The sequence below is a fragment of the Aythya fuligula genome, chromosome 1 (genome assembly GCF_009819795.1).
Source record: "Aythya fuligula isolate bAytFul2 chromosome 1, bAytFul2.pri, whole genome shotgun sequence".
In the NCBI taxonomy this organism is placed as follows: domain Eukaryota; kingdom Metazoa; phylum Chordata; class Aves; order Anseriformes; family Anatidae; genus Aythya; species Aythya fuligula.
In genome coordinates, this window is record NC_045559.1 from 63,715,951 (window position 1) to 63,741,074 (window position 25,124).

General features: G+C 47.2%; 1 protein-coding gene across 10 annotated transcripts in view; it reads right to left on the bottom strand.

The window, feature by feature from the left end:
• WASHC1 (WASH complex subunit 1) overlaps positions 1-25,124 on the bottom strand; it is a 63,712-nt gene that overhangs the window by 22,122 nt on the left and 16,466 nt on the right. For 5 of the 10 annotated variants that reach the window (XM_032207698.1, XM_032207695.1, XM_032207696.1 and 2 more), the window contains 2 exons: positions 21,234-21,357; positions 3,828-3,981 (listed from right to left, as the gene is read on the bottom strand). In XM_032207698.1, the coding sequence (XP_032063589.1) occupies positions 3,828-3,979 (152 nt within the window). In that variant the 5' untranslated portion in view covers positions 3,980-3,981; positions 21,234-21,357. Of the gene's footprint in view, positions 1-3,827; positions 3,982-4,094; positions 4,115-10,374; positions 10,466-14,944; positions 14,993-15,671; positions 15,695-21,233; positions 21,358-25,124 lie in introns of those variants that run through there. The other 5 variants (XM_032207703.1, XM_032207699.1, XM_032207694.1 and 2 more) reach the window with 5 other exon arrangements.

Here is a 25,124-nt window from a genome sequence, read left to right on the forward strand (position 1 = left end):
ACAAGAGTCCTGTCACTCAAAGTAACTGGAGAAAAAATGATTCTTTGCCTTACAGCCAGTCTCCTGGTGGGAACTGATTTGAATGGAGGCCTACTGCAACGCAGCCTGCTTGGCATGTCTCCTGCTTGTAAGATCAAACCCTTACAGCCAGCAGAGCAACAAATTCAGTGCAGTGTCCAAGCCAAGATGCATCCCAGAGCCACGGTGTGCTGCAAAGGACAATACAGCTCATAGTGAAACTCTTCTTTGCAAGTTTATACAATTGCTTAACTAATACATTTCAAATACTCTTACATCAAATATATTCTTACAAAGATATTCAGTCATCTATTTCCACTGCTGATGCCCTGAATTAATCACAACAAGTTTAAAAGAAGTGGGGGGACACCCAAACGTACCTCATGATTGACGCTTTGTCTGCATTTTCAATGTCAGGCCAGGCTGACATGCAACCACTGTCAAAGCTCTGTGCAGGGCACAGATCTCACGGAGCACTCCCTATTTGCATCTCAGCCCTGTTCCTGTCCCAGACATCTGCTAAGGCTCTGTTGCCCATGAGAAATTCCATTTACTGGACACTTTATGGTTTGGTTATAGGCAAAGGAGACCATGACCTTGATAACAACATTCAACCCCAAGTATTTATCTTCTTGCTGCTGCTAGCACACCAAATGAGATAACTCGGACAGGCAATTTTCCACAGATCTGTTATACAAAAGTATCCAGTCCCAATAATGAACTGACATGTTACAGGTTACCACCAGCTCCTGGCAACAAAAACTCTTCAGAAACTGAGAAATGCTAAAGGGCAGGCCTAGCTAACCAAGGGGCCACCTCAGAAAACCTAAACCCATCACATATTGTAAGGTACTTATCGCAACAACATCTCTGGAAAACAAAAATCCAGAGCACACGGTTTTGACACATGCTCTCACCCAGAAAATGCTGGTAATGAAGAAACAAATGGATGAGACACCGCTGGCTAATTGAGCGTTTAAACTGGTCATCCTGCCTACCGCAACTTGTGTCAAAAGCCCTCCTTGGATGTCCGAGAGTTAAACTCATGCAGATATGTCAGATTGGCTCTGTTAGAATATTTGTGTTTTAAGCAGTAACGACATGTATTAAAATCTCAATAGCTGCAGGTGATGAATCTGGTCTTTAGTGCAGCTTCCCGACATGAATTCCGTTAACATACACGAGGTTGGAGCTCCCATCCCTCCAAATCGCAGCCATAGGAAGCACACACAGCCTCCTGATCTCCTCACATACTGCTACCAGCACCAAGAGGGCCCCTACGAGGAGCAGACTGTTAGCAGTCGATGTCTTCTCTCACTACCTGTACCACTCAGAAACCAAGAGCTTGCTTAGGTCAGGGCTTTCCCTCTGCACACGGGGTGCCCTGCTGCATGGGTCCCTGCTCCCATGGGTTAGGGGTATGACAGGAGATGCAGAGCTCGCTCTTAGCAACTCCAGACCACAACCTAGGTGCACCTCTAGCAAGGTACAGAGAAGGTTTAACTGCTATGGGGTCTAGATCTGTTCTCTGAGGCTCTTTCAGTGGGTCTCCTCTGGGTCTCAGCCACAGTTTACCTGTTTTTGTTTGTTTGGTTTTTTGCTTCTGCACATCCCCTCAGTCTCTACAAAATAATGAACTCTCCCAAGTGCCCCATTCACCATACATGTATCTTGCCACAGCTAAGCCCAGGTAATATTATTTCTATAACCGTAAGAACGCCACGGTTGCCCTCAACTGGTTTCCAAATACACGGAATAAAAGCTCCCCTCCCTTGCACAATGGATGGACAGTTTCATTTTTAAGAACTCATGCTCAATATTCATGTCAGCAACAACTCAAAGCAGAAGCCTTCATCACCTAGCATAGAAAAAAGGTTTGTGGAAACAATCCTCTTTCCTCAGAGCATAAGGGAGACTCTTTCACGCCACCTTCCCCAAATTACAAACCGGCTTGCCACTCTCAAAAGCACAGCACCGAGCTGATAGTTCCTACAAAACAACCGCAGAACACCCGCATCTTTGTAGTCCTGAGGTAATGAGCCTGACACACTCGGCTGAGTCTGCCATCAGGAACAAGTTTCCTCTCTGTCAACACTGCAAGAACTGCTTGGCAGGTCGGAACGGTCGGCTTCCCCAGATAAGGCAGCTCCTTCCTGGAAATGGGAGGCAGAGCTGCCTTATCTCAGGAAAGGAAAGAAAAAAGGTCACTCTTCACTAAGTGGCAAAGTTCTCACCTTGAAAGCTCCGCACCTTGATTGGCACGGAACAACTGAGGTCACGGAACTTTTAATCAGACGCCTGCATAATTACTAAATCGTTATTAATTATATCAGAGAGGCAAGACCTCGGAGGAAAGGCAAAGCAAACAAAGAGCCCAATGAAGCCTCCTCTGTTGTTGGAAAAAATTGGTAATTAAAAGTCATGAGTGCACCGAAGAGCGAGGGAACAGCATCACAGTCACTGTTCAGGACTCAGAAGTGACTTGCATACAAAACAGCAGGCTTGCCTCCCTGGGGAAATTACAGAGGACTGCATTGCAAAGCAGAGAGTACAAGAAAAGGGGGTGGGATGGAGAAAGAACCACTCCAGCTTTATCAGTAGCTTGCTGTGCCCCACAGAGAGCAACAGCACTGCCAGGCCGTCCCAAGTTCGAGAGGGGCCTTCCCCGTGTTTCTGGAAGCTCTGGAAAGACTTTTCCCATCCTTATACCACGAGGAGCTCCCATACTGAGAAGCACACAAAAGAATGAGGCCTTGTGTTCAACTCAGTCCAGTCTGCACGTGGCCCTCGTCCAGGAGCCCTTCAGCCCTTGTACAAACAAAGATCACTCGGATGAAAAGCCTTTATTTACCTCAATGACCTGGTCTCTGCTTTCACGATTACTCTTTCCCTCGAGGCTGTCTTTCAAACGATTGCTATCAAAAATTGAAGAACTTCAATCTGCCCTTAAAAAAAAACTCAAAAGAAGAAAGAACATTGTGGCCCTGCTCACGCCACAATAAATCATACTAGGCAGGCGAGATCCCTACTGAAACCAAAGCAAGCACTTTCACTTATCAGTCTACGAGAAGATAAATGGTGAGCTCCTTTTCTATACCAATGATCTGACATGCTGTCTCAGGGCACTGAGACATCAGGAATGGTTTCAGATGAAAAAGGTACTGCCTTAACTACCATTTGCAAGAAAACACAAGAGTCTCTCTGACCTGCTGTGTAGGTAGCCCTATACATCTAATCCTAACAACAACTGCATGCAGGAAGTGGCAGGCCTGGGTTGAATCCCTCAAGAGATCAGTTTAGGTAATTATGAGACCATGCTGAGAACAGGCACTCTCATGCACTCTCTCCTCCCCAAATACAAAAACAGAAGCACAAAACAGGAGAAGCCCAAAGAGAGCAGTTTACAAGTCCAGCGATCAGACCAGGGATATTTTGTACTCCACTGCTCCAAGTACTAGGACTTGAAAAGACAGATATTCAAGCTCCTCTAAATAGAAGTCTGCCATTTAAAACACAAGCAAGACGGAATCAAAGATAACCCCAGAAGCAGCAATGTAATTTATGGGAATCTGCAACTGAGCTAAAACCTACCAACAACTTCTAAACAGCAGCCATTTGATTGTGCTCAACTTTTAAGGCACCTGAACCATGGAAACCTTTATTGAAGTGCATCTGGTTCTTCTTTATCCCTTTTCTGAAATTCCACTGCTTGCCAGCGCAATGCCCTTTTACTGCATCAGCCTTGTCATGGGAATCCACTTTCAACTGCTGAATGCTGGGCCCCAAACCCCGGAGTGAAAGAACTGTACCTGTTGAAAATATCTCCCGACACCTTCTGCAGGTACTGAAGCGCATCGGCCACCTGCTGAACAGCCTCCTCCCTGCGCAGGTCCGGCTGGATCAGGGGCACGGAGTAGGTCTGTCCTTCCAGGTAGTGCTTCTGGGCTACCGCGGTCATCATGCCTACAGGAAAGAGCAGAAAGGTCACTGCAGCACACACACTTTCATTTTTTATCACAGCCTGTACTCAGGGACTTCATCCTCTGCTCCCCGAACTCTTTTAGGAAAGTGCTTACAAGCGAATTGCTGAGCCGAAGAGGAAAGCCCGCAGTAAGGTTGACATACCAGGTTTTTATTTTTTATTTTTTAGACATCTAATGCAGCTACAGTAGAAGTGGGAGTCTTTTGCTTGCCTGAATGGATCTTGGGAGCCACAGCTTTATTTTTAGTGTGATAATTAACAGATCTCTGCTCACTATTATGCTGAAAACAAAGGCCACGCTGCGGAGCAAAGTCAATTCAGGCCGGTGATGGGATTCATCACAAATAGCCCTGTCTGCTCCTCCCCTCCTCGCCCTTGCGATGGATATGTTTCAGGTCATTCAACCCCATTAGCAAAATGCAGTATTTCATTTTACACTTCTGCTCCAAGAAACACAACCGCTGCTCCCTTCCAAGAACAGCAGCGAAAAGAATTACAGGGCATGCATGTGTACACACGCCCTTGCTCCAAGTAGGTTAATGAGACTTCTTCCACGCCGAGGCCCCCAGGAGTAGCTCATTGCTCCTGGTGACCGCCTTGTTCTTTTGTAACCACCTTCAAAGAAGCCTCCTCATTTCAGGAGCCTTTCACACCGAAAAACTAAGCAGGCACTGAAATCTTTCCGTCGCCTTCAACACACACACCAGAGCAGTATGTGCGCTCCCTGATGTGGCTGGGCCGAGAGCACTGCTCCACGAGGCGTCAGGAACAGGCTGTGTCATCCTCACGTTTCCATCCTCACGGCTTTGCTTATACCTCCCTCAGTTGTGGCCCCCGAGCCTACCTCCCATGCTCTTTCACAAAAATAACAAGTTCCCGAGACACAGAGAAGGGCATAGGAAAGAAATGTGTTTCTCTGAGCACATTAGAAAGCGCAAGCTCACAAAAACACACGTTTGGACAGCCTGATCTAACGGGTAGAGCGCCCGTACGTTCTTCTGACTGAAGCTTTGCCATCAGACCGACACGAACCCTTTCAAAGTTGTTTTCTTTGCATGTCTTGCTCACTCAGACTGTTAAAAAAGCCACCGTCTACAGCTGCTCATTATGGGGTTTCATCATGCAGGGTGCTGTACATCAGCACAGGAAAATACTCGTTAAGCTGAATACAAACAAAGCAAAGCAAGAGCAAGAAGTAAAGTAGGAGAAATGGGCAGATCTGTCTCATGGTGCAAAATATTCCCCCTTGTGGCACTGGAGGTTCATAGGCACTAGTCCCGGGCACAGTGCGGCGTGCAAACAGACCGATAATGACAGAGGAAGCCTTCCCCCTTCCCAAGGGAGGGCATGGAGAGCGGGCTAGGAAACACAAACACGAGCTATTCTGGAGGAATTCACAAAACAAGAGGCTGAAGAGAGAGTTAGAGCACAACCCAGCAGTTTAACAGGTGAGAATTACAGGGGTCTTCACACATTCCTTCATTTCCCTGTCACAAAAGGAACAGCCATCAGGTTAGACTTGCCTGCAGCCATCCCCACGCAGTTATGCGGCACCGTTCACCCTCTGGCTTTGTCCTTTCTGATCCTACCACAGCAGACGAGGAAAGACCACCTGTAAATGCGGTGCGGGTCACTTCTGTTTGTTTTTCATTACAAAAGAATCATCCGAAGGGGAAAAGAACGAGGCAGGCCAGGAGCCTTCCCACAGATAACGTTTGCAGAATGAAGCCCAGCCAGCCAAAGCCCTGGTGCTGCTGCAGGAAGCCCAAACCCATTCTGCTTCCCTTCACGCATCGCAGGCTCTGAATCCATACTCTTTAGCAGCAATGTTTGCACGCTGATTAGACTTCTGACTGCGCCTATTCAGCAGACGGGAAATTATTATTTTGATTTGCAAAGCATACAAGTTAATCTGAGAAGGGGGACAGCTAATTCCGCGATGGCATTTTTTGATCTGCTGACCAGAACCAAGCCCGAATCCTTTCGCTTTCAAATCTGTTCTGGGACTGCCCAAGTGGAACAAAGAGGCAGGCTAAATCAGCGAGCGTGCAGTTACAAGGTACTTTGGCTTGGGCAGCAAAATGAGGCTGTGATCCGTTCTGTCGCCAGCCACAACGCATTCGTTGCACCGACACTGCTGATTTTGGGGATGCCTGTTATAAACGCAGATCGGATCCATGCCCCAGCTTCCTGCAGCTGGATAAACTGCTCTAACTGCCCTGTGGCCACGCTGGGTGGGAAGCAGGAGTAAGAAGGGGACTTCTTGAACTTCCTCGACTAGCAGAAGCGTGGCATCCTGCCACACAGGATGCCAAGGGCAAGCTTTTCACCCCTGGGGCCAGATGAGGTTACCCAGCCCAGTATCATTGCCCAGATTCTCACCAATCTTTGGTTCTCCAGTGACTGCTCTGAAGCCAAGCTCCTCAGAAGCAGCACTCCCCCGGCCCCTACCGAGCCGTTTCTCTCCTGGCACTCAGAAGCCACAGACTGTTCTTCAGGCCCCAGCGCTCCCTTGCAGAGAAACAAACACGCTCGAGTGGGGCAAAGCAGGAAAAACCCAGGGTGTTCCTGTCACACTTTGGCTGTCAGTAAACTTCAGCTTCACAGGCTCTCAGCACAGCCTCTCACATGAGCTCCAGATTCTCACCTTTCCTAAAAAAAACCAACACGCTGGAGAGATGTGGCAGACTCTGTGGGAACTGCTGTCAGATCCAAGAGACTATTCTTTCTGTGCAGGGTAACAAATTAAGAGATTTAAAGCAAGAAAAAGCAAAACCAGCAACAGCCTACTAAACGAGAGGGCAAAAGCCTGTGGTACAGATGTTATTTATTGCTGTTTGCAATCAAAGCAAGCGGGGAGGCAAGCCAGTTTTACAAGCACTGGGAGTAAAGGACTGACCGTGTGCTTCGAATGAAAGTGGGATCGCTTCCTCCAACAGAAGGAACTTGCAGGAACAAGGAAGGATTTAAGGGGAAAGATTCAAAGCATTACCAGCTGAAGACAGGAAGGAAAGCAAAGGCCGGGTGTCACTCAGCAAGACTGACTTCCTTTATCTCAGCCTTCAGCGCAGGGAGAAGGAAGCAGCCAATTTCCTCGCTCCGTTATCAGAATTAGGGGTTACATAAAAACAAAGTGCTGTAGGTTAGAAATAGCTCAACTGCCCACCCTGCCCAACGGGTAAGCCAAGCCTTCGCTTAACGCACACATTGTATCTTACACCTGGAAGCATCTCCTAAAGCTGGTTTCAGTATCACTCCAGAATCTCAAAGAGGGAGCTAGCGTGTGTTATCAGAAAGCCCTGCATCCTGGATTTAGGAAGGCAGAACAACATGAAACGCTGATGCTGTAGTCAGAAACAGGCACATAAAACCCCAAAGTGAGCACGATTCAGAAAAGCAGATGTCAGATCACCCAGGAGATTTAATCATTAGTGCTACGACCACCTGTGGGTCACACAAAGCACAACAAACAGCAAGAAGGCACTTTTTTTTTTTCTGTGATCAAAGAGGCTCTGGAGAAGAGCTGCAGTATCTTGGGGCACCAGCCACTTCTGATTCAATTATTTTTCCGACGTCAAGTTTCATGATCAAGACAAATGTGTTCTGGTGTTATATAATAACCTCATTTGCCTTATTAAGTTGCAAAGGAAGAGAAAGAGGTTGTTTTCTCACTGCACCATCTGCTTACGTGCTCCCGATTTGGAAGTTCTGACTGGAGCTCAGGATTGCTCACATTTGCACTTCTGCCTGAAGCTGTCCGCGCCTTTAACCTCAACGAAGCTGGGATAAAGCTTGTCAGGGCTGCTCCATCCTCTGTGCTCAAAGCTGGTCTCTCCTTCCTGCTTCCAACGTTCACACCAGCAAAGGGAAACACAACATCATCCTCCCACAGACTGCCTCACCTCCCCAAGAAAACCGACACCAGGACAGGGAAGGGCTGAGCACTCCAGGTTTTCCAGCTGTCAGCAACCAGTCATTCTGTTCAGCCACCACAGCCACATCTAATACTCCAATGGCACACAGATTTGCTTCTCTGAAGCCAGGGACGGAAGCATCCAATTGAAGCAGAGAAACACCCCCCCTGCTTTGCTAACCCCTTGCATTACTTCCCCCTGGACCCAAGAATAAAACTCTGTACGTTGTGGCTAAGCCCAAGGTAACTTGTTACAGAGCAAACAGAGCCTCTAAAAGAAAGAAAACTCCTCCAAGTTCTTCAGAAAGTAATGCACTGTGGAGGACCGCTCTCTGAGATGATTATCTGCAAACAAAAAAACCTCACAACCTTATAAAAGCTTAATTTTTCAAGGGAATATAAAAAGAGGCAGGTATTAATAATTGGGCTCTCCTCAACGCTGGCAGAGACTGTAAGGCTACATACAAGCACTTCGCAGATGCATACTTAACAGTGAAAATAAAGGGAGAATAAAAGCAAGCCACCAACAATACTTGCTTCCTTAACGTGCTCCGAGAGGTCAGGGGAAGAATAGTGCTTAAATACTCTGGAAAAAGAAACTAAAAAAATCAGTGTGTGTTCTTCAAAGATGCGAGAGCAGTTTCGGCAATTACTGTGCTGCTGCTTCTGTCACTGCACTGCAACGGTGGCACGAACCGACGGCCTTTAATTCCCACGTGCAGTAGCAGCTCCGAAAAGAACTGAGAGGCTCTCTCCAGCCCTATGCCTCTCTTTTGTAGGGCGCTAATAAAAGATCAATGACCGCCTGCAAGGACCCGGCGACCAGCAGCACGCAGTGAAACACATCGGCACACCTCCACCGCGTGCTGCTGCACCACCACCGGGATGGCTCCAGGCTGGGAACAACCCAGAGTTTATTTGTGACTTGTCTACGATTAAACACCCAAAAGATGGAATAGAGACGGGCGTTGGGCAGAGCTTAGCACAATCACTGTCTCCTTTGGCAGAGGAAAGCCATGCCTGTGACTTGGTTCAGGGGGATTCTTACCTTCACCTGCTCTAACGCTGCGCACATCAGCTCATGGCTCTCAATACCCCACGCAGATTTCAGCGCTCACAAAGCTTTCAGCAGCTACAGTGGCTGCTGCATGGCTCATCACGAACTTCTACCACTGATCTCTTCCTTTGTGGCAGACTGAAGTACTGCAGCGTACTTCCAACACTACCTCGCCCTCATTTTCTACTTGCTCTACAGGCTTCCCAGAGAATTTCAAATCATGAGCAAGTCTGCTGGTATATTCAAGCTATACCTTGGCTGTAACAGAAGCTTGCCTAGAGTATGCCCTAAAAAAAATTAACATGTCATTGTTATATGACAAAAAACGTGTCATTGCATCTGCTCCTCCAGAGCATATGGACAGAATGAGATGTGTGCACTGCACTCACAGACACAAACACACAACTGAAATAAAAGCTGCGACTTGCCTCCACTCTGGTGTAAGTGCAGCACAAGAGCCTAGGTGCAAGCCCTCTTTTACCGAGCAGCAAGTGACTGTTCTGCCCTGTGGTGGCACTAACTGCAGGACTTGAAATCTGGTCCTCCAGCACAGCGGAGGGCAGATGACTGAGTGCTCCTGGCTAGGAGAGCAGGAGGTACTTCCAGGAGTGAGGTGAGAGCTTCACCACAGTCCCTGTGGTAAGTCAACATTACTTATTTTTTATTTTTTTTTTTTGGGGGGGAAGGTTTGGAACAGCAGGGAAGGGAGGAGGAGAGAAGCACTTTGTTAAGTTAAAAGGATGAAAAGTCTATTTATATTTTTTAATTAAACATGTTCTACAGTGTTATTAAGCAGCAATCAAAGATGCAGATGGTACTGATTTGATTGGTGAGAGGTGCACTGTGCTGAATATTAAGGAACTCTGCCCCTAAAAATAGGTCTAATCACCAGCTGAAGGCTGGAAGGCTGTGATGAAAGAAAGCATTAATAAGCCCGTAATTAGGCCCCGTAGCAGGCTGTACTCCACCAGGGCGCTCATGTTACTAGACATCTCTCATAGTAGCATCCTCAAACTCCACTGCAGACACGACTGTTTTGGCTCTCAGGACCTCCAGTAGCTATTTTAGACAAAGCCATAAAGAGTGGGGTTTCTCCATCTTTGCAGGGCTTGGTTCCCATTAGGATTTTACTTCCCAGTGCCATTTCTGGAGCAAGAGAGCTCTCAGTTCCAGCTGTGCCCACCCTGCTTGCTCTCCATCAGTGAATTAAAGTGGCCAGCCAGAGATCCCCAGCCACAAAGACTGCCAAGTGGTGCTAGAAACTGAGAAGCTTTAGAAGATCTCAGTCTCCCTCCCACTGAAAGGAGCTGAAGACATCATGGCCAAATCTGTGTGACAAAGCTAACTCAGCTGTAAAAGCCACACCTAATCCTGTGCTCCAGGTTTAGAGGGTAAGATACTTACTCAGGTTCATCAGCCTCCCACTTCCAGCCTGGCCTTGTGGCCACTATCCTGCTAGGAACTGGCAGCAGTGGGTTCCATCACTGAAGGAACCTCACCCAGGTGATCTTGGAGGTCTCTCCCAACCTAGATGGTTCTGGGATTCTGTCCTAGCAGCAGCTGTGGGAAAAGGAAAAGCTTTTTCTGCCACACTGGTACAAGGCCCCTGCTAACCACCAGGCCCAGCGATAAAAGCCACACGGTTCCACACATCCACGTGGCAGTCAGCACACACGCGGTACCTTGCACATCCAGGCACCACCAGAAGAACACGTTGAGCCTTAACTACAGCCCTTGGTGCCTTTTTGTGAGCTGAATCCATTCAGTGTGCAGCATATGCTTTGCCCAGCCCACTGACATGTTACTAGAAAAAGGTATTAAGGTAATGCTGTGAAGATACTCACTTCTGCAAGCAGAGAGGGAGCCTCTGGTATGAAGTCTGCATCCCAAAATCAAAGCTGTACACTTTCCGGAGGCAGAACACAACAAATAGGCTGCTTTGGAACAAAACAGCAGCTTGCTGACATGGTTTCTGTGAACTGGGTGCCTGACAGGAAAACGTCTCCCTGGACCACGGGCAATGTCAAAGCCCAACAAACACCAGCAGCTGCTTCTCTGTTTGTCCCACTCTGCTCTTCCTGGAGTACACGGCTATCTGCACGTAGTCCTTCCTGAGCACTCACAGCTATCAAAGCAAAAGCACCAGCCCGTCAAAAACCTACTTGGAAAGCATGAGCCCAGTACTTAAGGCTTCCTTCTCAAAAAGCCAAAGCTCGTTTATACTTTCGGCTTGGAAACTTTGATTTGAAAGCAACAGGAGCTATTGCAGCTGCAAAAGGCTTGGAGCAACGTGATGTTAAGGTAAAGACATTACTGCTGAGTAACTAAACACACATAAACTGGAGGATTTGGTTTCCCACCAGCAGCATCGTCTCTTGGATGGGACAACCACAGGCCTGAAGCTATCCATTAGCAGGCCTGGTGCTCATTCTCAAACGCAGACACCCTCCTCCCCTAAAAACTACTCAGAGACACTTATATTTGCTGTTTTCCTACATGCTGCTCTGCCCTATCCCACTTAGCATAATGAGAAAGAGTCGAGATTTGAGATCTCGGAGTCCAGCTTTATAATAGCGTATGGCAACTCCTGGGCAAATGGCAAAATACTTGACATTTAAAGTTGGATAAAGTAAAATCAAATGATATTAACTCTCCAGAAGACAGAAACGCTATTTATTATACAGGAATATTTTGTAAATAGAACCTGAGCAGTAAGGACTTAAAGAATTCAGAGGGGCACTTCAATCCTCTAAGCCCCACAAGCGAGGATGGCCTCTGAGCCACTGGTGCCTTCACAACAACCTCTCCCCCCAGCGCAGGGCTCTGCTCTGAGAGGAGCAGCCAGCGGTCCTCACTGCCACGAGGCACCGAGCTGGCGGCTGCGGCATCTCGCTGAGGAAGCCCTGTCCTCTATGCTGAGGCTGAAAACAGCTTCCTTCAGCTAGATTCATACAGCTCACTTTGATGGACAGACGTTGATAGCTAGGGCTCGTCAGATAACCTGCCCTGCTCTTGTCATCCTTGCCTCTCATCGTTAATGGAGATAACCAGGTGCTCTAATGAATAATTGCTCTTATTCTAAGGCAGCCACCTAAAATTGTCCAGAAGGACCGTGCTCGCTAATTGCCTGCCTTCTCTTTCTCCCCTTTTCTAAGAGGAGGCTAAGCAGCTAGCTTAGCTACACCTACAGCGCAGACATTGAAACAAAGGCTGAGAGTCCCAGCCCAGGCATGCTGATGCATCTCTCCATTCAGTTTCCTAAAAGGGAGCACTTCGTTTTCGTATTCCTAAACTGCTGGCTGTGCCAAAAGTCCCTTTGAGGGCCATTTCCCTGCAGTAAGATCTCTAAAATATTGGAGTGTTCCACAAGCAGGCTAGCTCAAGCACTGCTGGAGAGCTTCCTGCAGAAAACTTGGTTCAGTAAAATGAAGAGCTACTCCATTTAACTATCAGACCACAGCAACAAGTACATAACTCCAAAAGCACTGCACTTTCCTGTTAATTTTCCCTCTAATTCTGTTACAAAACTCAACTTAAGTCACCTACAGAGAGACCTTTGCTGCAGCCCTAACCACTACCACCATATCTTGCTCCCTCAAACCCTAACCAGCAATGTTATTTTTTTTTCCCCCTCCTTCACTTTCAGTACTCAAAGTTCTGGAGTTTTACAGCACTCAGGCCCCATACGCACTGTGTTAGCACAGATCCTGAGATATTTAATCAAAGCAACTTCCAAATCAAAGCAGACTCAGTACACCAGTTCCGGCCTGGCTTATACACTCAGAAGCAAAGGGAACTGCAAGATGGCAGGAGGGGAACTCACTCACTGTAAGGAATCAAGCCTGGTTTCGTTTGCTAGACGGAATATCCCTACAGGATGGCCCGGATGACCAGAGCTGACAAAAAGCTGGGTCAAAAGAACCACCTGGAAAATCAATAGCCCGCTAAACAAAGTGCTGGATGGACTATTTTCTGGCAAAGGTTATCTTGTGAAGGGGGCTGAGCAGAGCTGATTAGTTGCAGAAATTGCTTTTTGAGTGATAAAAATGATTCTCTTCAAGCTCATACACCATGGCCACGGGAAATATCACAATTTCGGACATAATCTTCCTCTTCCTCTACACACTATCTTTAATCTTAAAAATAACAATAATAATAATCTGCTTTGCTTCCAGGCTTATCTCAGTACTGTTTCACCCCAGCCCTCAATTTCTGCCCTTCTCTTTCACCACTCAGGCTGGGCACGCGTTGATTACAGTTACCTGGTATTACCAAACCCAGAAGCCAGGCTGCAGAGTAATTCCCAGAGATTATCTGCTGTCGGTTTTCCTGCCAACCAACTTCAGAATTGAGAGAAAAGAACAGCACTTTTTATCTGAAGGAATGAAGATTAAAAACTCAGTTTAGATATCCGGAGTGATAGAAGAAGGACACAGGAGTAGAACAGGCTGTGCTGCTCTGGGAATGCTTCAGGCATTTTTCCGCCTGAGGGCTCTGGAGGCGCGGTGATTTCCCCCAACCAAAGCGTTTCAGGAATAAAGAAGGGTATTGGGCAGCTTTTACATCCCAGCTTTGCTGCTCAGACAAGACAGACTTAATTAAATACCAGGAGAGCTTGTCAGCCCCCTGCCAACCTTCCTAACAGAAAGCCTAGTGGACACTTGACTGGAGCACCTCTGACTCCCAGGACAGGCAAAAATGCAGAAAGCCTCTACAAGGACATGCCAAAGTCAGCTTGCCTCCAGCCCTTGCCCCTGGCAAGAGCAGCAGCATCCACTCTGTTTCTTTTCACTGCTCAAGGAAGCCTCTCTTCTTCAGAGAACTGGCACGAAATAGGGTTAGTTTTAGCTTCTGCTTCATCTGTTCCAGGAATAAGGTCTGCAAAGCACCGCCAGCAACACCTACTGCGCAGCCCAGCTGAAAGAAATACGTCAACTCTGGCCAACTCCTCACTGACATTTGCCTGAACCACGTGAAGTGCCACTGCCACAGCTGGCACCATCCTACACTCCTCATTGGAAGCCAGACTGGAAGTGAGCGGGGTCAAGAATTAGCATCCTCTCCTGAAGGGGTGAGAAGCCCCCGGGAAAATCCAGGTGCTGCCCAACCACTCCACGTTTAAACCAGGCCATAAAAAACTGGGAAAACCCCATCACGACGGGGCTTCTGTTCAGTACTAAAATAAATACCAACACTCATCAGTGCTGGATATGGATTCACAATGCTCCTTGCGTCCACCAGCAGCCTTCCTTTGTACACACAGCTCCATCTAACAGCCCCGTGGTCTTTTTACCGCTGCCTGACTCATTCTTTATTTTGAACACAGAAAAATTAATACAGTAAGCACATTTATCACAGCAGCGTTTGGGTTCGCTTGCAAGCAGCGACAACACGGCTTTATTTAACAAATAATCACACCACCACAGCTCATCGGGCCGGGATCGGGGCAGGCTGCCCTCGTGCAATTTGAAGGCCACACGTAGTTGAACAGATTTGGCAGCACTCCAGGCAGCGAGCCGCGCTGATGCCCTGCTGGACCAGAAGCCTTTTCTATACGGTCTGTGGCGTTTGTTGAATTAGCTAATAAACCTAAATACTTGGTGATGGGAAGGAGGCAGAGCCCCCCACGACTCATCCACAAGCCGTGAGCTAACTTTCTGAGCAAGAGTCGCTCAACCCACACCCCGGAGCCCTCCAGCCCTGCATCTGGGACGACTTTTTTTGCTTTTTTCCCCTTCAGCTCCGCGCTGACCCCGGGAGCCCCTCACAGGGCTGGCTGCCAACGCGCCGCTCCCCCCCGCCCTGCCCTGCCCTGCCCCCCCTGAGGGCTCCCAGCCCGCCCCACAGCCCAGCGCTGACGGACCGAGCCCGATTCCTGTCAGCAGCAGCCCCGCCGGCACCGGGCGGCCGTTAACGGTCACCGCCGCTGAGAGGAGGGGAAGGGGGGAGGGGGAGGGCCCGGCGCGCCCCTCACCTGCCGCCAGCCGGCCACACCCCGGCGACACTGCCCCGCTTCCGCCCTTACTCGCGCGTCACTTCCGCCCGGCTCCGGACATTTCCTTCAGTCGCTGCGGGGTTGTGCGCATGCGTGCGCGAGGCGGGTGGGGCGAGGGGCGCGAGGCGCTCGGCACCCCTGAGGGGGCGGCCGCCATGTCGGGGGCCCCCAGCGCCCTCGCTGTGCCCGCTGTCTCTCCAGCGCTCACGTTTAGCGTTGGGCAATTCACATTTTGACTGTATAAAACAAAGATTTGTATTAAATAAAGATTTTTTTTTTTTAAAGTACGTTCTCCTAGTCTGTTCCAGTGTCCCTTTTATACTCACTCCCCTGTATGCAAACATTCAAGCGAGCTGCACAAATACTCACGGCAAGTGGATTTCAGTCCTGCATCAGTAAATATCCCAACCATGGTTTGAAGGGGTGTGTGCTGCACATGATGGAGGTGTTTGCCAGCTCAGCCACGCTTCTTAGAGATTTACTCAAACAGTTGAAACTTAGCGCCATTTGAATAGCAAATACCAGATTCTGAATGCACCCAGGGAACATTTATAGCATTAAAAACAATGCGCAAAGAAAAAAAGAATGGGTAAGCCTCTTCAAACAGTGGGTATGCTTGAAGAAAGCAGGATGCTTATGCTCAAGCAGGATGATTATGCTCATGCATAATCAACTCGAAAAAGGGTAAACCCATTGCTTAAATTACCTGGTGCAGGTTTCTGGCTTGGTCCCGCTCCTTTGCAGGGTAAGCACAGCCAGCAATGCTTGCTGCAGGCTGAGGCGGAGGGGCTGTCTGACACACGGACCTCCGAAGGCGATCAGCAGCCTGGCCAGGTCCATCGGCATGGAGAGCGTGAGGGCGCATGGCCTCAGAGCTAAGAACCCGGTGAAGAGCTTTGAACACTCTCCGTAAGGGAAGGAGGTTCTTGGGAATGTGAAATCCTGCCAAAAACTCAAAGCAGACAAAAAAGGAGATGTGGTGGAGTCTGAGCAAGGAGCGTGTGTGTGGGTGTCGGGACCTGTCAGAAACAAAATAGGGAAGCGGATGTAAGAAGGAACAATCCAATCTATTCTGATCCATTTTTATTTATATACTGCTGACGGAAAGCCCTCGAAATGCTTTCTGCTGCTCAGATAAAAATCCAGTTCGGTGCATTTATAAAATTCAAGAGGAAGCACGAGGGGATGGCAGGCTGACGCGGCCCCTTCCCATGTCCTCCCTCCCAGCCATGCTGAGGATGACAAAACAGCAGGTTTGCAAAATCCCTCAGTGCGAGGCAGAAAGAGAGCTAAAAGAAGTGGACAAAGGAAAGACAGAGAGATGGATGAGCAGCAGAGCAGCAGGGTACAACAGGAGAAGTGACAGCAGGGTATAGCGGTGGACTGGACAAACCACCAGGGAGACCCTGGTAGTGGGCGAGGTGCTGTAAATCGTCGTGAACTCCCGCGTAACCCTGTCACATATCAAACATCTTCGCTGTGCAGACGAGACCTAACTGACTGGGAATGAGTAGGTGTTAACGGCACCGAAATAATCTGGAGGCACATCAGAAGAGCGGCGGCTTTGCGCCACGCTCTGTGCAGCCGCGCAGGCAGGCTGGGGACACGTCTCCGGCTGACTGCTCGCCTCAGCCCACACAATTGGCTGCTGGAGGCTGAGCGACGCCGTCCCCGGCCAGAGGAACAATGGGCGCAATTGCTTTTCTCTCCTTAATAATGTTTGCATTTCATAACATTTTGCTGCGTGATCTTCAGTGTTCCCGAGGACAGGCTCCTGCGCTGAAGCAAGTGCTGCCCTCAGGGAGCTGACTGACACCTACGGCCGCCGCGCTCTCCCTTTCTCTGCTTTGCATCAGCAAGTTGCAGCAAATGAAAATAAAACTGGCCAGTGTTTTTCTCCACTAACAAAAGGAATGCTCACAGGCATTGCTGCCCAGGGAAGGGAAGATTTAGACAGAGGTCCTTCTCATCGAGTCAGTAAGATACAGTCACAGCGTGCACAAAGAAGCACCTAGTGGTGTGTCAAGTCATGCATGACAGCATCCCATGGGCTTTGCAATTAGGAAATGCAATCACTGCTGGTTTGGAAAATGCCTCTTGTCTTTCCCAGTGTCACTGCCCAAGCTGATACCAGCAGGAGACACTGGTCAGGCTTCCTGCAAAGAGATCCTTTCAGGCACTTTGTTCTGCCATGGCAGGGCAGCAGCTCATACCCTCCCTCAACCTCAGTGCAGACCTGCTTTTTCCCTCGGCCTGTGGAATAAGTGAAAGCAGATGTTTCTACCACTCTTCTTACAGGCTGCAGAGATGCTTTGCGTGCTTAGCTTTGCTGTCCGTGCTAGCTGTCTTCACTGTGAGCAGTGGGGCTGATCCAGAGCAGCTCAGGGCACTTGTTTTCTCCCTCTAGGGTGCTTATTCTGTCTGTTAGTTTTTCCATCACAGTAACATTCAAGCTCTTCCGCTACATGCAGAACCCTTGAGTAAAGGCATATATTTCCTGTAGGCTAGCCTCATTGCAATAGACGCTGATCACTCATCTATTGTTGTAGCACAGCCACAAATTTATGTGCAAGAGCCAGCTCTTTTAGTTTCACATTATATTTGAACTCATTTTCACTTTTCTGAAACTGCCTTTTTCCACCAGAGTGCTTTTTCTCAAGAAAAAAATAACACCCAACCTTCAAAACATTAAATTAATTTGCTCTTTCTCTTGCTGCAGTATCTTTTACTGAGCAAAGTCACCTTGGGCAAGCAATTAGTGCCTCACTTTCCTCACTAGAAAAATGGAAACAATAATATTTTTCCACCTTTGATATCTTTAGGATGGAAAATATTGCTACTTATTATTTATTATAATGTTTTACACCCGAACTTAACAACATAAAACTCAGAACCTGAAGGGAAAATGTAGAAAGGGAAGGTGAGCAGAATACAGAGTGCTGCTGTGACTCTGTATTTTGAAGATGCCGGAAATTTCTCGTAGTCTGTTGAATAGCACTTGTCAAACATTCGAGCAAAGCTGGCTAAGTCGCTTCTGCACAAGGGCAGTGGAGGGCCAGAAAACAGATCAGATCGTCTTCTAGGCTTCCTTGGATTTTTGCAGTTTTTTGGATCTGAGAAAGGTTTTGCTAATGCAGTTGGGCACCTGATTGAGCTCACCTAATATTTAGAAGTGTTTATGGCTCAGGTGTTGCTTCAGGCTCAACTCTTAATGTTTCTTTGTGATATTGCCTTAGAGAGCAGGCAGGATACATGAAGGTCCTGCTTATGGGCTGGGATCCCAAGCACAAATACAGGCTGGGCAGAGAATGGGTTGAGAGCAGTCCTGAGGGGAAGGACTTAGGGTTGTTGGTTCACAAGAAGTTCAACATGAACCAGCGATGTGTGTGGCCCTGAAAGAGAACTGTCTGTTGGGCTGCATCAAAAGCAGCGAGGCCAGCAGGGAGAAAGAGGTGATTCTGCCTCTCTGCTCTGCCTTGTGAGGCCCCACCTGGAGCCCTGCGTCCAGCTCTGGGGCCCCCAGCACCAGAAGGACAGGGACCTGTGGGAGTGGGTCCAAGGGAGGCCACAAAGATGATCAGAGGGCTGGAGCACCTCTCCTACACAGACAGGCTGAGGGAGCTGGGGGTGTTCAGCCTCGAGAAGAGGAGGCTCAGGGTAGACCTCATTGCTCTCTGCAACTACCTGAAAGGAAGGTGTGGGGAGCTGGGGGTTGGCCTTTGCTCACAGATAACTAGTGATAGGACTAGAGGGAATGGCCTCAAGTTGTGCCAGGGGAGGTTCAGGCTGGCAATGAGGAGACATTTCTCCTCAGAAAGAGCAGCCAGGCACTGGGACGGGTTGCCCGGGGAGGGGGTGGAGTCACCATCCCTGGGGGTGTTCAAGGAGAGGCTGGACGTGGTGCTTGGGGACATGGTCAGTGGGTGACACTGGTGGTAGGGGACGGTTGGGCCAGATGGTCCTGGAGGTCTTTTCCAACCTGAATGATTCTATGATTCTATGGTTCTAGGAATAACATTCAGCAATTCTGTTACCTCTGAGGTGTTCTTGTTGCAGGGGGCTGAAATAGGGAGCAAACACTTACCCTTCTGCACAAGCTTTCTTCTGACTCAGATTTGTGGAGACACTTCTCCCACACACTTCCCCCCAACCTTGTGGCCTTACCCTACTGAGGTGGATTTGGGATAAGATGTCACGCCTGTCATAGTCCCCTTCTCATCCACTTCTGCTTCTACTTCACTTTCATCCTCCTCACCCCAATCTCACAGCTTGAAGCACCACTTGCCAGCATCACACTACTTACTCTTCCTAAGTGCCAAAGCCCCTCTGGCACCCCGTGCCCGCGCTGTCCATTGGACTGCAGGTTCTCCAGGGCACAAAGTGCTGCAGTGTTGTGTGCAGTGCTCAGGCTGTGGCAGTTTGCATATTCACAGTAATTGCCTTAGCTCACTTAAAAAGAATAGGAAAAAAAAAAAAAAAAAAGCACATTTATGAAATAATGGTACATCTGAGAAAGAAGGTAAACAAAAATATACAAGAAAATCCTTGGGGTGGAGCACAGAAGAGGAGGGCATTTCATGCACAGTCTTTTATTTTGTGGTTCCTTTCCACATCCCCACGGCACCCCCCAACCACGTGAGTCCTGAGCAGGGCTGACCTTGCTGAACATGTGAGATCTGACGAGAGCACAGCACACAGCAGGATGGCTGCAGGCTAATGCTTTTATTTTTGTAACCATGTATTCCTAAGAGCGTGGTAACAGGAGTTAGGGATCAAATCCATGCTTCTTGCGTAACTGAACAGAGTATTCCCGCTAGGCCACCTGGCAAGAGATCAAACATCCCATACCAGGCCTTAAAAAAAAAAAAAAAAAAAAAAAAAGGCAAGAAATACTAAGAACAGTCATCCATAAGAGAAAAGCAACAAGTATTCTAAGGCATCCCCATAACCATGCCCCTAGAAGGCACAAAGGGCCAAAGGACTTGGTTTTTGAAGTCAACACACACGAGACTGACAGCAGCTACACATGCTCTGAAGCACCAACCCTTCTCCACCTTATCCCCCATACAAACTCTTTCCAATCCAACCTTACTGAACATTGGCTCAGGCTCCCAAGCCCACTGCTGGGCCGCTCTTACATTGCTATAACAGAGTTAGGACTTGCCATGACCTGACTAATCGCCTTCTGCCACTTGAAGAAGAGAACCCAAGAACTAAGGAGCCAGCTACATCTACTGATTCACCGTGTTAGCAAGCCATCATTAACATTGTTCTCTGGATTCTGACCATCTCTACCAAGGTCCTTTAGAGCTATGTGGGTGCTAAACATTAGACCTTACTCCAAAAAACTTTTTTTTTTGGCTATTCTGAAAGACTCAAATAAACATCAGCATTCTGATGAAAATTCACTGCACTCTTCCCACACAGCTTTGTACCTGACTCTTTTTTCCTTTCTTTTCTTTCTTTCTCTCTCTCTCTCTTTTTTTTTTTTTTTTTTTTTTTTTTTAATCTGCTGGACTTTCAATTCCTAAAGGAAAAAAAAAAAAAAAGGAATGGAATTTTCAAGAACATTTCTTCCTCTTTTTAAATAGCTCTCTTAAAAATTCATATTTTTCAAATCACGTATATTTAAACCAGGAACTTTTAATAGCATTTTATCAGCTTCCTGCATTAGCTCCAATGTTTTTAAATGTACATTTTAATGCTTCAAGACATAAGTCATTGTTGGATGCAAATTAGGGGATTTCTGAATATATCTGGAAAGTTAATAAAAACGAGAAGCATGAAAAGAGATGCAAGACCCTACATTAAAGATTATAGTTAAATATAACTGGATAGAGAAAGATGTTACATTAAAAGCCTACTCAAAATATTAGTATATATTAAGAGTCTACTGACAAATGTTTGTTGAAATAGTGACAGCAGGACATTATAGGACAGTCTGTTTTTGTTCCAAACAGAATAGGGGGAGAAAGGGAGGGAGAAAAAGCAAAAAAAAAAGTAAGCTTTGATGAAATAATTCATTTTAATTATTGTCACCGCCATTTAGAGCTCAGTCCTGCATCATTTAATTGTACTTTTGACATTGCCTCCCAGAAGCATATTTCAGAAAATGAAGTAATATGTGGCAAAAAAAAAAGCACTAAAAAAATTCCTTTAATAAAAGCTTGTTCCTGCAGAGTTAGTTTCAAGCTGGAAACAATTTTTCATCTTTTCAAATATAAAAACTAAATAAAAGAAATCAATAATCTGTGGGAATAAGACTCACCTCTGTGAGAAGAAGTTCATCCAAACTCTTTGCTCTCAGCGGCAAGCTCCTAGTTAAGAATTTAAGTGGGTGTTCAAATGGCTGGTTTGGGTGAATAGTTGTTTATTTGATGCAGTTGTTGCACCTAAAAATTAAAGTCTGGTTTTACCCCAAGTCAGCCCCCAAACAAACTTATCAGTGCATTTGGTAAATCAAAAACAAACAAACACAGCTTTAGGGTAAATTGTTAGTTGTCTGTTTGTTTGGGATTAACTATAATTCTCCCACTGTTTTGCAGATATGCGTAATCAAAGCAAAGGACTATAATCACAGGAGAACTTAGGCATCACCTTCTTCAGAGAAGATTTTCCAATTTCTACCCAACTGGTGACCTAGTGAAAACTTGGAATTCTTATGTGAAATACATTAGTTCTGAATGAGAAGTGAAATACATATTAAACATTTCCAGTGGTGTTATTACTCTTGCATTTCAACCTTTCAGAGCCTTTCCATTGCTCTTAAGTATTCACATGAAGTTATTTCATTTCAAAGCCGACGGTATTAGGCTATTACAATTCCTTTATGCTGCAGGCCAAATTTCCTGGTGGTCCTGTATTAACAGCACTGCAATAACTGTATGCCAAGGTGCCATGTTAATCTCACAACATTCTTCTCTAGAAATAATGAATTTATTTTGAATCTGCATTATAACTTCAGGTCCTTCTTAGCTCTGTTTTGAAGAGCTACAGGTATAACCTTCCTGCTTATTCACAAAGCAGTAGGATATGCTTTCACCTCAGCCTTTAATTCTCCCTCACTCCTCCCTTTTAGGGATATGTCAACAAGCCAAAATAATATTGTATGCTACACGACATTCATTTTAACAGTGAGAATCTTGTCATTGTTCCATAAAAGAATCAGTGCATTTATTTAATAAATATTTCTAACAGTGCTTTTATGTGCTAGCTAAACTGTGTAGCTCATTCTTCTTTTAAGGTTAAGCATCAATAAATAACTACCCCTTGTATTTATTTATTCCCTGCTCTTGGGAGAAGACAGAAGGCTTAGAAAAAACACACCCTCAAAACTCACAAGTCTGGAGAGTTTCATACAGACTGGAGCCCGAGAAAGGGGGGAAAAGGGTTTGTGCTTGTCGTGGTTTAACCCGGCTGGCAGCTGAACACCACGCAGCCGTTCGCTCACCCTCCCCCCTCCCTCTCTGGGACGGGGGAGAGAAATGGAAAGTGAAGCCCGTGAGTTGAGATAAAGACAGTTTAATAAGACAGGAAAATAATAATAACAATAATAATAATGATGATACAATGGTGATAATACGAAAGTAATAATAGTATGTACAAACAAGTGATGCACAATGCAATTGCTCACCACCCGCTGACCGATGCCCAGCCTAACCCCGAGCAGTCCGGCCCCCTCCCCCCGGCTAGCCACCCCTATATATTGTTTAGCCTGACGTCAGATGGTATGGAATACCCCTTTGGCTAGTTTGGGTCACCTGTCCTGGGTCTGTCCCCTCCCAGCTCTTACTGCACCCCCCAGCCTGCCCGTTGGCAGGACAGAGCAAAGGCTGAGATGTCCTTGGCTTAGTATAAGCACTGCTCTGCAACAATTAAAGCATCGGGGTGTTATCAGCACTCTTCTCATTCTAAGCCAAAACACAGCATTCCACCAGCTACTAGGAAGAAAATTAATTCTGTGCTAACTGAAACCAGGACATCTATCCACCCCTTATTCCATACCATTTATGTCATGCTCAGGTTACACTCTTTTCCATACATTCTAATTAGTCACCTATAGTAATCATGGTAGTGATAATATACAGTATAATATACTATTTAACATGGTGCAATTCAGTTCATGGGCTATTCTCACCCAGTATTAAATCTCCTTGAGGTACACACCGGACCTCTCCGTTCTTTTGCATTACCCACCAAGTATATCCAGGTCCCTGAGCGAAAACAATTCCACGAATAGGTTTGCCTTTTCCTGAGGCAGGAGTAGCCCAGACTGTTTTACCCAGCATATTTTTTACATGCACTACAGGAACTTTATCCCCATCTACAGTACGTAACAGGTTTGATTGGGCAGGTCCAGCTCGGTTGGTAGATCCCCTAGTATTGACTAACCAGGTGGCCTTTGCCAAATGCGTATCCCAGTTTTTGAACGTCCCAGCGCCCATTGCTTTCAAGGTAGTCTTTCGCAGTCCATTGTATCGTTCAACTTTCCCGGAGGCTGGTGCATGATAGGGGATGTGATACACCCATTCAATACCATGTTCTTTGGCCCAAGTGTCTATAAGGTTGTTTCGGAAGTGAGTCCCATTGTCTGATTCTATTCTTTCTGGGGTGCCATGTCGCCATAGGACTTGCTTTTCAAGGCCCAGAATAGTGTTCCGGGCGGTAGCATGAGGCACAGGATATGTTTCCAGCCATCCGGTGGTTGCTTCCACCATTGTAAGTACGTGGCGCTTGCCATTGCGAGTTTGAGGGAGTGTGATGTAATCAATCTGCCAGGCCTCTCCATATTTATATTTCAGCCATCGTCCTCCATACCAAAGAGGCTTTGACCGTTTGGCTTGCTTGATTGCAGCACATGTTTCACAGTCATGAATAACCTGTGCTATAGCGTCCATGGTCAAGTCCACCCCTCGATCACGAGCCCATCTGTATGTTGCATCTCTACCTTGATGGCCTGAGGTGTCATGGGCCCATCGGGCTATAAATAATTCACCTTTATGCTGCCAATCCAGGTCCACCTGAGCTACTTCAATCTTAGCAGCCTGATCCACCTGCTGGTTGTTTTGATGTTCTTCAGTAGCCCGATTCTTGGGCACATGAGCATCTACGTGGCGTACTTTCACAGCCAGGTTCTGTACCCGAGCAGCAATATCTTGCCACAATGCAGCAGCCCAGATAGGTTTGCCCCTACGCTGCCAGTTGTTTTGCTTCCATTGCTGTAACCATCCCCACAGGGCATTTGCTACCATCCATGAATCGGTGTAGAGATAGAGAACTGGCCATTTTTCTCGTTCAGCAATGTCTAAAGCCAGCTGAATGGCTTTCACTTCTGCAAACTGACTCGATTCACCTTCTCCCTCAGCAGCTTCTGCAACTCGTCGCGTAGGACTCCATACAGCAGCCTTCCATCTCCGATGCTTCCCCACAATACGACAGGACCCATCAGTGAACAGGGCATATTTCTTTTCATTCTCTGGCAACTGGTTGTACAGTGGCGCTTCTTCAGCACGACCCACCTCCTCCTCTGATGATATCCCAAAGTATTTGCCTTCTGGCCAGTCCATGATCACTTCCAATATTCCTGGGCGACTGGGGTTTCCTATTCGAGCCCGCTGAGTAATCAGTGCAACCCACTTGCTCCATGTAGCATCAGTTGCATGATGCGTAGAGGGGACCCTTCCCTTGAACATCCAGCCTAGTACCGGTAATCGGGGTGCTAGGAGGAGCTGCACTTCAGTACCGACCACCTCTGAAGCAGATCGAACTCCTTCATATGCTGCCAATATCTCCTTTTCAGTTGGAGTATAGCGGGCCTCAGATCCTCTGTATCCCCGACTCCAAAACCCCAGAGGCCGACCTCGAGTTTCCCCAGGTTCTTTCTGCCAGAGGCTCCAGGTGGGGCCGTTCTCCCCGGCTGCAGTGTAGAGCACATTCTTTACATCTGGTCCTGTTCGAACTGGCCCAAGGGCTACTGCATGAACTATTTCCTGCTTGATTTGTTCAAAGGCTTGTCGTTGTTCAGGGCCCCATTCAAACTCATTCTTCTTACGAGTTACTTGGTAGAGTGGGTTTACAATCAGACTGTAATTTGGGATGTGCATTCTCCAAAACCCCACAACACCTAGGAAAGTCTGTGTTTCTTTTTTGTTAGTTGGTG